At 44.5% G+C, this 14223-nt stretch overlaps 1 protein-coding gene across 2 annotated transcripts; it reads left to right on the top strand.

The window, feature by feature from the left end:
* The first annotated feature begins 9360 nt into the window (after nt 1–9360).
* LOC123119974 (uncharacterized) lies at nt 9361–12120 on the top strand. Of its 2 annotated transcripts, XM_044539963.1 has the most exons (3): nt 9364–9678; nt 9748–9942; nt 11698–12120. In XM_044539963.1, the coding sequence occupies exons 1-3, from the start codon at nt 9676–9678 to the stop codon at nt 11860–11862; spliced, it is 363 nt and encodes a 120-aa protein (XP_044395898.1). In that variant the 5' UTR covers nt 9364–9675; the 3' UTR covers nt 11863–12120. The 2 variants fall into 2 exon arrangements, with proteins under 2 accessions (XP_044395897.1, XP_044395898.1); XM_044539962.1 differs by having other exon boundaries at nt 9361–9942.
* Nucleotides 12121–14223: the final 2103 nt, after the last annotated feature.

Genomic DNA, 14223 nt, shown 5'->3' with positions numbered 1-14223 from the left:
GATGCTTACTCCAATCCTTAGAAGGATTGCTGGAGCTTTGCATACTTGTTAGCATCTTTCAGGATTGACAAAACCTTCTGGTTGTATCACATACAACCTTTCCTCAAGAAAATCGTCGAGGAAACAATGTTTTGACATCCTATCTGCAAGATTTCATAAATAATGCAGTAACTGCTAATATAATTCTAACAGACTCTTAGCATCGCTACGAGTGAGAAAGTCTCATCGCAGTCAACTCCTTGAACTTGCCGGAAAACATCTTAACGACAAGTCGAGCTTTCTTAATGGTGACACTTACCATCATTGTCTGTCTTCCCTTTAAAATCCATCTGTACCCAACAGCCTTACGACCATCAAGTAGTTCTTTCAAAGTCTATACTTTGTTTTCATACATGGATCCTCTCGGATTTTATGGCCTCGAGCCATTCGTCGGAATCCGGGCCCACCATCGCTTCTCCATAGCTCGTAGGTTCATTGTTGTCTAGCAACATGACTTCCAAGACAGGATTACGTACCACTCTGAAGTAGTACGCATCCTTGTCGTCCTATGAGGTTTGGTAGTGACTTGATCTGAAGTTTCATGATCACTATCATAAGCTTCCACTTCAATTGGTGTAGGTGCCACAGGAACAACTTCCTGTGCCCTGCTACACATTAGTTGAAGTGACGGTTCAATGACCTCATCAAGTCTCCACCATCCTCCCACTCAATTCTTTCGAGAGAAACTTTTCCTCGAGAAAGGACCCGTTTCTAGAAACAATCACTTTTGCTTCCAGATCTGAAATAGGAGGTATACCCAACTGTTTTGGGTATTCTATGAAGATGCATTTATCCGCTTTGGGTTCGAGCTTATCAGCCTGAAACTTTTTCACATAAGCGTCGCAGCCCCAAACTTTTAAGAAACGACAGCTTAGGTTTCTCTAAACCATAGTTCATACGGTGTCGTCTCAACGGAATTGCGTGGTGCCCTATTTAAAGTGAATGCGGTTGTCTCTAATGCCTAACCCATAAACGATAGTTGTAATTCGATAAGAGACATCATGGTATGCACCATATCCAATAGGGTGCAGTTATGATGTTCGGACACACCATCACAATATGGTGTTCCAGGCGGTATTAGTCGTGAAACAATTTCCACAATTTCTTAATTGTGTGCCAAACTCGTAACTCAGATATTCATCTCTATGATCATATCACAGACATTTTATCCTCTTGTCACGACGATCTTCAACTTCACTCTGAAATTACTTGAACCTTTCAATAATTCAGACTTGTGTTTCATCAAGTAAATATTCTCAGCATCTACTCAAATCATCTGTGAAGTAAGAACATAACGATATCCACTGCGTGCCTCAGCACTCATTGGACTGCACACATCAAATGTATTACTTCCAACAAGTTGCTCTCTTGTTCCATCTTACTGAAAACGAGGCCTTTCAGTCATCTTGCCCATGTGGTATGATTTGCATGTCTCAAGTGATTCAAAATCAAGTGAGTCCAAATGATCCATCTGTATGGACTTTCTTCATGCATATATACTAATAGACATGGTTCGCATGTCTCAATCTTTTCAAAAACGAGTGAGTCCAAAGATCCATCAACATGGAGCTTCTTCATGCGTTTTATACCAATATGACTCAAGTGGCAGTGCCACAAGTATGTGGTACTATCATTACTATCTTATATCTTTTGGCATGAACATGTGTATCACTACGATCGAGATTCAATAAACCATTCATTTTAGGTGCAAGACCATTGAAGGTATTATTCAAATAGACAGAGTAACCATTATTCTCCTTTAATGAATAACCGTATTGCGATAAACATAATCCAATCATGTCTATGCTCAACGCAAACACCAAATAATAATTATTCAGGTTTAACCCCAATCTCGATGGTAGAGGGAGCATGCGATGCTTGATCACATCAACCTTGGAAACACTTCCAACACATATCGTCATCTCACCTTTAGCTAGTCTCCGTTTATTCCGCAGCTTTTATTTCGAGTTACTAACACTTAGCAACCGAACCGGTATCTAATACCCTGGTGCTACTAGGAGTACTAGTAAAGTACACATTAATATAATGTATATCCAATATACTTCTGTCGACCTTGCCAGCCTTCTCATCTACGAAGTATCTAGGGTAGTTCTGCTTCAGTGACCGTTCCCCTCATTTCAGAAGCACTTAGTCTCGGGTTTGGGTTCAACCTTGGGTTTCTTCACTAGAGCAGCAACTGATTTGCCGTTTCATGAAGTATCCCTTCTTGCCCTTGCCCTTCTAGAAACTAGTGGTTTTACTAACCATCAACAATTGATGCTCCTTCTTGATTTCTACTTTCGCGGTGTCAAACATCGCGAGTTGCTCAAGGATCATCATGTCTATCCCTGATATGTTATAGTTCATCACGAAGCTCTAATAGCTTGGTGGCAGTGACTATGGAGAACCATCACTATCTCATCTGGAAGATTAACTCCCACTCGATTCAAGTGATTGTAGTACTCAGACAATCTGAGCACATGCTCAACGATTGAGCTTTTCTCCCTTAGTTTGCAGGCTTAAGAAACTTGTCAGAGGTCTCATACCTCTTGACGTGGGCATTAGTCTGAAATCCCAATTTCAGTCTTTGGAACATCTCATATGTTCTGCGACGTTTCAAAACCGTCTTTGGTGCCACAATTTTAAACCGTTAGCATCACACACTGAACTATCACGTAGTCATCAAAACGTGTATGTCAGATGTTTCGTAACATCTACAGACGACGCTCGAGGTTCAGCACACCGAGCGGTGCATTAAGGACATAAGCCTTCTGTGCAGCAATGAGGACAATCCTCAGTTTACGGACCCAGTCCGCATAATTGCTACTATCAACTTTCAACTAAATTTTCTCTAGGAACATATCTTAGTAGAACTAAAGCGTAAGCTACGACATTATTTGCAAAGACCTTTTGACTATGTTCATGATAATTAAGTTCATCTGATTATTTAATGAACTCCCACTTAGATAGACATCCCTCTAGTCATCTAAGTGATACATGATCCGAATCGACTAGGCCGTGTCCGATCATCACGTGAGACGGACTAGTCATCATCGGTGAACATCTCCATGTTGATCGTATCTACTATACGACTCATGTTCGACCTTTCGGTCTCTTGTGTTCCGAGGCCATGTCTGTACATGCTAGGCTCGTCAAGTCAACCTAAGTGTTTTGCTTGTGTTCCGAGGCCATGTCTGTACATGCTAGGCTCGTCAACACCCGTTGTATGCGAACGTTAGAATCTATCACACCCGATCATCACGTGGTGCTTCGAAACAACGAACCTTCGCAACGGTGCACAGTTAGGGGGAACACATCTCTTGAAATTTTAGTGAGGGATCATCTTATTTATGCTACCGTCGTTCTAAGCAAATAAGATGTAAACATGACAAACATCACATGCAAATCATAAAGTGACATGATATGGCCAATATCATCTTGCGCCTTTTGATCTCCATCTTCGAGGCGCGGCATGATCACCTTCGTCACCGGCATGACACCATGATCTCCATCATCATGATCTCCATCATCGTGTCTTCATGAAGTTGTCTCGCCAACTATTACTTCTACTACTATGGCTAACGGTTAGCAATAAAGTAAAGTAATTACATGGCGTTTTTCATTGACACGCAGGTCATACAATAAATTAAGACAACTCCTATGGCTCCTGCCGGTTGTCATACTCATCGACATGCAAGTCGTGATTCCTATTACAAGAACATGATCAATCTCATACATCACATATATCATTCATCACATCCTTTTGGCCATATCACATCACATAGCATACCCTGCAAAAACAAGTTAGACGTCCTCTAATTGTTGTTGCATGTTTTACGTGGCTGCTATGGGTTTCTAGCAAGAACGTTTCTTACCTACGCAAAAGCCACAACGGTGATATGCCAATTGCTATTTACCCTTCATAAGGACCCTTTTCATCGAATCCGATCCGACTAAAGTGGGAGAGACAGACACCCGCTAGCCACCTTATGCATCAAGTGCATGTCAGTCGGTGGAACCTGTCTCACGTAAGAGTACGTGTAAGGTCGGTCCGGGCCGCTTCATCCCACAATGCCGCCGAATCAAGATAAGACTAGTAACGGTAAGCAAATTGAACAAATCGTCGCCCACAACTACTTTGTGTTCTACTCGTGCATAGAATCTACGCATAGACCTGGCTCATGATGCCACTGTTGGGGAACGTAGCAGAAATTCAAAATTTTCTACGTATCACCAAGATCAATCTATGGAGTCATCTAGCAACGAGAGAGAGGGAGTGCATCTACATACCCTTGTAGATCGCGAGCGGAAGCGTTCAAGAGAACGGGGTTGATGGAGTCGTACTCGTCGTGATCCAAATCACCGATGATCCTAGCGCCGAACGGACGGCACCTCCGCGTTCAACACACGTACGGAGCGGGGACGTCTCCTCCTTCTTGATCCAGCAAGGGGGAGGAGAAGTTGATGGAGATCCAGCAGCACGACGGCGTGGTGGTGGAAGTAGCGGGATCCCGGCAGGGCTTCGCCAAGCGCAAGCGGGGAGGAAGAGGTGTCACGGGAGGGAGGGAGGCGCCAGGGCTTGGGGTGCTGCTCCCATGCGCCTCCCCACTATATATAGGGGTGGAGGGGGCTGGTTTCTTGCCCTCCAAGTCCATTGGGGCGTTGGCAAAGGTGGGGGAAAGAAATCCCATCATTTCCCTTCCCCACCGATTGTTATCCCCCTTTTTTAGGGATCTTGATCTTATCCCTTCGGGATATGATCTTATTCCTTCTAAGGTGGGATCTTGGTGCGCCTTGACCAGGGGTGTGGGGCCTTGCCCCCACTACCCACGTTCATGTGGGTCCCCCCATGCAGGTGGGCCCCACTTCGGAACCTTCTAGAACCTTCCCGGTACAATACCGAAAAATCCCGAACATTTTCCGGTGGCCAAAATAGGACTTCCCATATATAAATCTTTACCTCCGGACCATTCCGGAACTCCTCGTGACGTCCGGGATCTCATCCGGGACTCCGAACAACTTTCGGTTAACCGCATACTAATATCTCTACAACTCTAGCGTCACCGAACCTTAAGTGTGTAGACCCTACGGGTTCGGGAGACATGCAGACATGACCGAGACGACTCTCCGGTCAATAACCAACAGCGGGATCTGGATACCCATGTTGGCTCCCACATGTTCCACGATGATCTCATCGGATGAACCACGATGTCGAGGATTCAATCAATCCCGTATACAATTCCCTTTGTCAATCGGTACGTTACTTGCCCGAGATTCGATCGTCGGTATCCCAATACCTTGTTCAATCTCGTTACCGGCAAGTCACTTTACTCGTACCGTAACGCATGATCCCGTGGCTAACTCCTTAGTCACATTGAGCTCATTATGATGATGCATTACCGAGTGGGCCCAGAGATACCTCTCCGTCATACGGAGTGACAAATCCCAGTCTCGATTCGTGCCAACCCAACAGACACTTTCGGAGATACCTGTAGTGCACCTTTATAGCCACCCAGTTACGTTGTGACGTTTGGTACACCCAAAGCATTCCTACGGTATCCGGGAGTTGCACAATCTCATGGTCTAAGGAAATGATACTTGACATTAGAAAAGCTCTAGCAAACGAACTACACGATCTTGTGCTATGCTTAGGATTGGGTCTTGTCCATCACATCATTCTCCTAATGATGTGATCCCGTTATCAATGACATCCAATGTCCATGGTCAGGAAACCATAACCATCTATTGATCAACGAGCTAGTCAACTAGAGGCTTACTAGGGACATGTTGTGGTTCACACATGTATTACGGTTTCCACTTAATACAATTATAGCATGAACAACAGACAATTATCATGAACAAGGAAATACAATAATAACCATTTTATTATTGCCTCTAGGGCATATTTCCAACAGTTTTCAGCGGTCTAGTATCGGTCAAGGCTTTTACGTGAAACTTGTTTGCACAAAACTTGCAGTTCAAGGCGTAGTCCACTGTTCAAGTTGTGAACGAGTGTAGCGTGGAGTTCTAGGTGGAAGTTCAACTTAACAGTCTCCACCGAAACACCGGTATATAAACAATGTTTTGGAACCATAGGCAAACTTGATGTGCCTCTGGGATCTGGTTGGGGATTGTTAGAATTATTGGGATTTAAACCATCTGTTATATCCAATAATTTCTAGGAAAATCCCATAGGCCCATGTGGCACGTTCATGCATGACAAGAAAGAAGTTAAAATATTTGCGCTAGTGGAAAATGAAACCGAATGGTGGTGAATGATGACATTCATCTCCTCATTGATGGCATCAATATTTTGGTTTTGGTTTCATTTCTTCATTAGTACATTGGTTTCTTCATACCGTGCGTACTAGCATATTTTGTCATGCAAGAACTTGAAACGATTTGCCTACTAATGGGAGACGAAACTGACCACTTAATAGGATTTTTAGTGTGTCTGTTTCTCCTCTCCTTAATGAGAATTAGTGCGTCCATTTCAGTTTCATCTCGTTGCTCCTATAAGAGGTCGCTCCTCTTTCCAACGAGACACAACTCTTCGCATTGTTCCAGAGCATTGCACCGTCTACCTCTTTCCCATCTCGCTTCCTGGCGTGCACCGGAGAGTGAGACAGCAGGTCTCCGAAACCCCGCCTCTTGTGATCCGGTACAGGAGAGGGGCAATCAGGTTTTTGGGGAGCGTCCTTACGCCACTGCTGGAGTCTTGTTCATCGTGGCTGCAAACGGCGACATCACTGACGACGAGTTCCCCAACGACGACTTCTTCCCCGACGTCAAGGACCTCTTCAGCGACATGACGATCGGGACATCTGCACCTTCTGCTACTGCGCCGTATGCCATCTTATCCTCACTGTTAGGGCTAGCATTTGGTTTATTGCTAATAGCAATTGACATGGATATGATGCATTTTGCTTATGATTTTGATTGTATGACTAGTCTCAACGAATTGTTGCTAGTTTCTAGTTTCATCAATATATTGCTTTCTAATGGAGACTGAATTGGAATTTTTGTCTGCGCCGCTTCTTGCAAATAGTCCATGGTTTGTACAAATAACCACATGTACTTTCAGAATTACTTGTCACGAAAATGGATGTATCTAGAACTAAAATACGTCTAGATACATCAATTTCTGCGACAAGTAATTCCGAACGAAGGGAGTAAATCTTAATTTAGAACCTTATATGTGGAGCAACTAGAAATAGTACGTATGTGTTTTTCCCTAGCTCCCAGACCCACATCATCTAATGTACAGTTTGAACTTTGTGCTGGCAGATCTTTTTCACCTTGAAGCATTATGTGAATTACACCAGAATAGCAGCAACATCAGGCCACTTGAGAGCAGGGGTGTCCCTGGAGTTCTCCTCCCTTAAATGTTCAGCTCTCGGACATTGCACCAATAATGCTGGATTATACCGACGTGCAGATTGTAAGTTTCATATATTCAGACTGGGACCTTTCTTCCTGTTATTTTGCCGTCAAAACTGAAAGAGTGATGCTAAGGCCCCGTTCGGCAACACTCCGCTCGGCCAGGACGGAGCGGAGCGCCAGGTTAGCAACTCCCTATGTTATAACTACATGCAGCTCCGCTCCGGAGTGGAGTTGGCGGAGCGGAGGGATTCCAAATCCAAAGACTCTAATTCGCCAAATGTCGATGTAATCATCAGCCTGTATGCTCTCAATCTCCTGGCAGATGCATATCATGGTTCTCTGACCTTCGATCACTTTATTCTGCATTTACATGATATATTGCTTCTAGCCGATGAAATTTGGTCCACATCTGTGTGCGTATGGATATCCTATACTGAAAACTTGTGCTTGCTCATTGTATGATTATATTAGAAGTAGACAATTGCAAGTGTCCACGGTAATAAGCTTGTGATCACAGGACTGCTAGCTTAAAGTCAATCTCCTGGCAGATGCATATCATGGTTCTCTGACCTTCGATCACTTTATTATGCATTTACATGATATATTGCTTCTAGCCGATGAAATTTGGTCCACATCTGTGTGCATATCTCCAGCGCCACCCGCAGCCTCCTCATTCTCCAATCTTCTGCTCCAGTGTCGTTCTTCTCTGATTTGGATCGAGTTTGAGTCCTGGATTGATTTGGAGTCTGTGTTCTTCTCCAACACAAAATCATGGAGTGCCCAATCCGGATTGAATTTGGCTGCCATAAGAAGGAAGGATCCTCGACCGGAACTTCCATCAGGCTGCGTCCCTCGACCAGAATCTCCATCAAATCCCGTCGCATTGCAACTTTCAGAGGAACGTCCAATTTACCGAAAAAGGCTTTCGCCCCGCTTTATAGATAAAGCAAACCGCCCGAATCAAACAGCCAACAGAGTTCACACACACACACACAAACACACACTCAAAGTCACAGCCGCACAGAACGCACGGTACCAAAGGGGTTAATGTTGAGGGCACAGCTCAACAAGCCCTAAGAACAAAAGGACACACACAAAAAACCCGCCACGGATGAGTCCAGCCTAATCAGGTTCCAGCGGTGGTGGCGGAAGCGGGGGCGCCATGCGGAAGGCCATCGATCGAAGGTCGGTGAGGAGGGTGTCGATGGTGCTCCGGTCCTGGGGGCGGCTAAGCGGCCGCCAAAGCTGCAAATAGCCACACATTTTGAAGATCGCGTCAGTCGCACGTCGCAAAGGAACTTTCTGAATAACGAGCTTGTTGCGAATATTCCAAAGCGTCCATGCAAGGATCCCAATGCACAACCATCTAATATGGCGGTAACGCGGGGAGGAGGCATCGATCTTCGCGAGTAGGTCAGGGAAGTTGGAATTGCACCACTGTCCGCCGACCGTTTCACGGAAGCACGACCACAGGAACTGGGCAGTGGAGCAGTTGAAGAAAATGTGGTTCGAATCCTCCACTGTGGCGCACAGGGGACACATCCCGTCCCCAGGGCCATTGCGCTTGCGGACTTCCACCCCAGAGGGGAGACGTCCCCGAATCCACTGCCAGAGGAATATCCGGATCTTGAGGGGGAGACGAATGTCCCAGATCAGGCTAAAGGGCTCAGGGGCCAGCGAAGGGGCGATGGCAGCATACAAAGACTTCGTGGAGAAGCATCCCGAGGGCTGCAGACGCCACGCCATGGAGTCGGTGGCGCCCTCTACCTGCATTGGCAATAGAGCGATGTCCTGTAGAAGGGCGTCCCACGCGTCAACCTCCTGGGGGGCAAAGGAGCGCCGAAAGGCGAGGCGCCCTAAGTCAATAAGGGCCGCTTCGACGGAAATTCGGGAATCTGCCACAATGGCAAATAAGCCCGGGAAGCGGGCGGCCAGAGGGGAATCTCCAAGCCAGCGGTCGAACCAAAACAGGGTCGAGGACCCGGAACCCACCGAGATGGAAGTGCCAATCCGGAGCACGGGGAGGAGCTGAATCACCGCCTGCCAGAACTGGGATCCCCCAGAGCGCTGGCAGAAAGCAAGAGGTTGTCCTCGGAGGTACTTATTCTGAATGATGGTAAGCCAGAGGCCGCCCTCCCCGTTGGCAATACGCCATAGCCATCGGGACAGGAGAGCAATGTTCATGCGACGGGAGGATAAGATCCCCAGACCTCCCTGGTCCTTGGGTTTGCAAATGTCCGGCCAGCTCACTATATGGTATTTTTGCTTGTCCCCCTCGCCAGCCCAGTAAAATCTGGACTGATATTTGGCCACCTCCTGGTGAAGCGTCTCATGGAGTCTATAGAAGCTCATGAGGAACCAGAGAAGGCTAGCCAGCGAGGAGTTGATGAGGATTACCCGCGCCGCCTTCGAGAGCCACCGGCGAAGGAAAATCATCCGTTGAGCCGTCCAATGCCAAGTTCTCAAGCGGAAGGAGAACATCCGTCAAGCCGTCCATCGCCTGAGCCGACTACACCAGAGGTATGTCTCCCTTGAAAGTTAATCCCCTGAGTTGTCCATCGCCTGAAGCCCCTGTTTCAGCTTTTTTTCCCGCCTCGCTGCGCAACAGGTCCGTGGGTTACTACTCGTTTGCTCTTGCTGGTGACCGGCCTCCAGAGTAGCACTTGCTTGAGATCTGATCTAGAACTGAATTGTGCCCTGCTTTGCTGTAGTCGTATGCTCTGTGTCCACTGATGAGTTTCAGATACAAATTGGACCAAAATTGGAGTAGGTTCAGTCGCGCAAATGTTGTATCACTTTTTCATGGGTATTGTGCTGCTGAATTGCTTGTTGGATTGTTCAAACTAAAGTCGTCCAGTCAGTTTGCTACAATGTTCATTTCTGCACTTCAGAAGTTCTGTAGAATTTGGGCCTGAGCACTTTCGAATTTGTCTGTGGTTTGAGATTAATCTTTCGGAGATGTTAGAGTGGGTTCAAGGATGGATCTTCCCATCAGTGTGCAGAGGATCTTCTAATTTCTGCAGCTGATCTTGATTCATGGATATTGTGTTTGCTCTGTGGCGAAGTATGTTTCAGTTTATTTTTTCTGAAAAATTGGCGCTACTTCTGATTGCTCAAAATTTAAGTTTTGCTGATATGCACCGGAGGCATTAAACCAACTACTTTCTCTGTTTTTTATGTATTTTGCATTATGTTTCAGCTAATCAGCGATACAAGCTCATGTTTCAGTTTACTTTTTCTGAAAAATTGGTAATCCTGGAGAACATACTGGAAGCTGATGTTGTAGCATTCCAGTGTTGCATTGCATATATTTGCATACGAGTTACTGCCATGGCATGTTAATGTCAATAGCCATTGGTAGGCAAGCTGCTTCTTATAGTGACTAATTGTGGCTCTGCCAGGTTTCTCTGCAGTGATGGTGTGCAGTGAGAAGTATGATGAGCCAAACAGATAGTTCTTGCTCACAGTGGTTCAAATTAAACGTTTTAATTATAGCCTTTTGTCCCTCTTGTTTTAGTCGATGTTAAGAAGAGCTTCTTTCGTGTAAAAAATGTATAGAACCTGATATAATTCCATAACTAAGCTTCATGCTTAACCCAGATAAGATTTGTTTATCTGTTTAGGGATTTGTTATAACCAAATGAAGAAAAGGATTCGGTTATTCTAAAAATATGTCCAGCAATATATAGGTTATTGGGAAGGCTCTTTGCAAGCATAAAGTGAATCTCTAACAGTCGACTTCTTAATATAGGTTGGCAAGTACACTTGTTTATATTTCTGAAAATATATTACCATTGTAGATTCTAATGAAAAATATATTCTCTGCCAGCCATGGATTCAGGTATATTAATATGGGCAAAGGAAAGTCAAGATACTTATCTCAGGGAAATATTATGAAATCAGTGAAGCTGTATAGTATGTACTGGACTGATTGTGACACTGCTCATATTGTTACCACATCAACTTGATTCATCTCCTTGATCTAACAATCAGAAGATAAGTCAACTGAATATACCACATCAACCCTGTTCCATGAATCAACATTAGTTCATTAAGGATCTCTAAATTTAAGAGGGGACAGTCTCGCGTGATTCAGTAGATTTGTTTGTTCGTAGCTGATTGTCTTGTGCATTCACACCAGTGAAAGGAAGATGGATGAAGAAGGGGAAATTAGTAGCAGCATCACCATTGATTGCCCTCGTAGAATTATATGTTGGTGTGAGCTCAGTTTGATTGGGCCTGGTTTTGACGTCTCTGCTGTGTGTGTGCGTGCAGGTGCTAAAGGCGTCCGATCCAACTCAGGTGGAGGCCAAGGAGGTTCGGCTCTCGGACATTGCACCAATAACGCTGGATGATACCGACGTGCGGACTGTAAGTTTCATATATTCAGATTGGGGCATGTCTTCCTGTTATTTTGCCGTCAAAGCTGAAAAAGAGTGATGCTAATTCGCTAAAGGTCGATGTGGTCATGATGCATATCATGGTTCTCTGACCTTGGATCAATTTACCCTTCATTTACATGATATATTGCTAGGAAAGAGACACTGGGCTCCATATTATCATTATCATATATGCTAGACTAGAGGTGGTGGTCACTGGTGAGGTGAAGTGGCAATTTATGCAGTAACATCCCAACTGTAAACTGACTATGATGTACTACCTCTGTTTCAACAGATTTCAGCAATAGTGCTTCTATCAGTTGGAGGGTTTACCTTTTATTTTTGTTGTGACTGCAGAAAATAGATGAAATCACTGAACTGAACATTGCAGAGGATTTTGATAACCGAACTTCAAAAAAAGCTTCTATTTCTTAAAGATCAACCAAAAAACAAATTACACATCTATATGTATTCTCAGTTTTATCAATCTCAGTATCCAAACCACAAAAGTGCACACATTTGTTACAAAATAGGAATAAGAAACGTACTTAACAATACATGTTTTTGTTAAAAAAATAGCAATCAGAATCCTAATTTGGTATATACAAGAGTCCGAGACAAAGACACAGCTTCCCCTTGCTTTATTTAGCAAGATTCTGAATTCTAATTAGCTACACACGCCGTGCTGCTACAAATACAAGTACACAGCTTCCGCTGGCTTGGCTAGCTTTGTAAGTCGGCTTTGCACTACAAGTCACCTTTCTACGCTGTCTTACAATCTCGCCGTGCAGACCGTGCTCCACCTGAGGTACGTCCGATCTCATGCCAAGCAAAATATGGTTCTGTCATTTTGAAAAAGGCATGAACTTTCCTTTGTGTCTGCAACCATAGGTTCCATCATCATTACCTTGCCTGTATATGGACAGCTTGCACTCTTTAGGACTGATAGATGTGAAATTATTAGATCTTTGCATCAAATACAGGAACAACACAATGTAAGATATGCAAGTTTATCGAGAGGAATGCAAAGAATAAAACACATGTATGGTTTATTTGGCATCACCAGCTTTTGTGTTTTCAGTGCACATCTTAGCCTATGTAAACTGCAAGTTGAATAAAGTGTGCTCTCTTTTTCTAGAATACTTTCTTTAATAAATGTAGAACATAAAAGCCCGATCTTAATAAGCGAGAGCTCAAGTTATTCTTTCAAGATAGATTCAGATCAAACCTTTTCAAAGTAAAGATCCCTCAGCCAGAGACTTAAGTTACATGCTAAGCTTTAGCAGAAAAACTTGAGCTATGAGCAATATTTATAGGTACTACTAGCAACCGCCAAGCAATCTGTCACAAAAACATGTCAGGCAGCTAGGCATGCTGAGTGACATGTGTGTCGGTAACATTGGATGTTTGTGTGTAAATGTAAATCACGAAAAATGGTTCTTGGTATCTAGAGAAGAAATACACACACACACACACGAGAGAGTAATTCATAGTGGATATAAAATACCTATTAATGTTGTACATGAGTTGACTCTGATAGATCGGTTTGGATCGGGGTAGGCTAGATCATCCGGTAAACCTACCTTTCGTCTGGCCTGACGAGCTGGAGCCAGAGGCCATGGTGGTGCTGTGGTGACGGCGGTGATGGAACTTCCCGTGAGCACCGCGCTAACCCTAGATCGGTAGGGATTGTCGGTGGGGATTGTGGCAGCGATGAACTTCGTGTCTCGTGCCGCGGCCCCCCACCTCTGTTTATATAGCGCGGGTCACAGGGGCCCACCAACCATGGTTTTGTTGGGCGCCCCCGATCAGGCGCGATGCAAGGGCCCGTTCGACCCGTTAGGCTCGAACGGGAGAGAGATCAACCTAACATTCTTCCCCTTAATCTCAACTTTACTTTTAACCTTATACTTTCTAGTTCATTTGTTTCATCGCATATTGGTACATAGAGCATGTTTCATCGTCACAGCTTAATTGCCGATAGAATCATACAGCTACAACATACGTTTTGTTCAGAAACAAATTCTGTTCTTTTTGGGCCTATCCAGGAATCATAAGGCTTTCCCTTAAACCCATGCCGGCTAAGTGTTCCTTAAACACATTGGGTGGTAAGCCTTTCGTTAGCGGATCCGCAAGCATATCTTTTGTCCTTATATGCTCGAGACTTATAGTTTGATCCTGAATTTTATCTTTCACAACATAATACCTTATCTCTATTGTTTTGGCAGCATTACTCGACTTGTTGTTGTGAGCGTAAAATACTGCGGGCTGGTTGTCACAGTTCATCTTTAGTGGTTTGTGAATACAATCTACCACTTTTAAGTCGGGTATAAATTTCTTTAGCCATATCGCCTGCCCCGTGGCCTCGAAGCATGCTATGAATTCTGCATATATCGTGGATGATGCAACTATCGATTGTTTG

The sequence above is a fragment of the Triticum aestivum genome, chromosome 5D (assembly GCF_018294505.1).
Source record: "Triticum aestivum cultivar Chinese Spring chromosome 5D, IWGSC CS RefSeq v2.1, whole genome shotgun sequence".
Taxonomy (NCBI): domain Eukaryota; kingdom Viridiplantae; phylum Streptophyta; class Magnoliopsida; order Poales; family Poaceae; genus Triticum; species Triticum aestivum.
The sequence above is the reverse complement of the archived record's forward strand: the minus strand, read 5'-3'. Positions and strand labels throughout refer to the sequence as shown.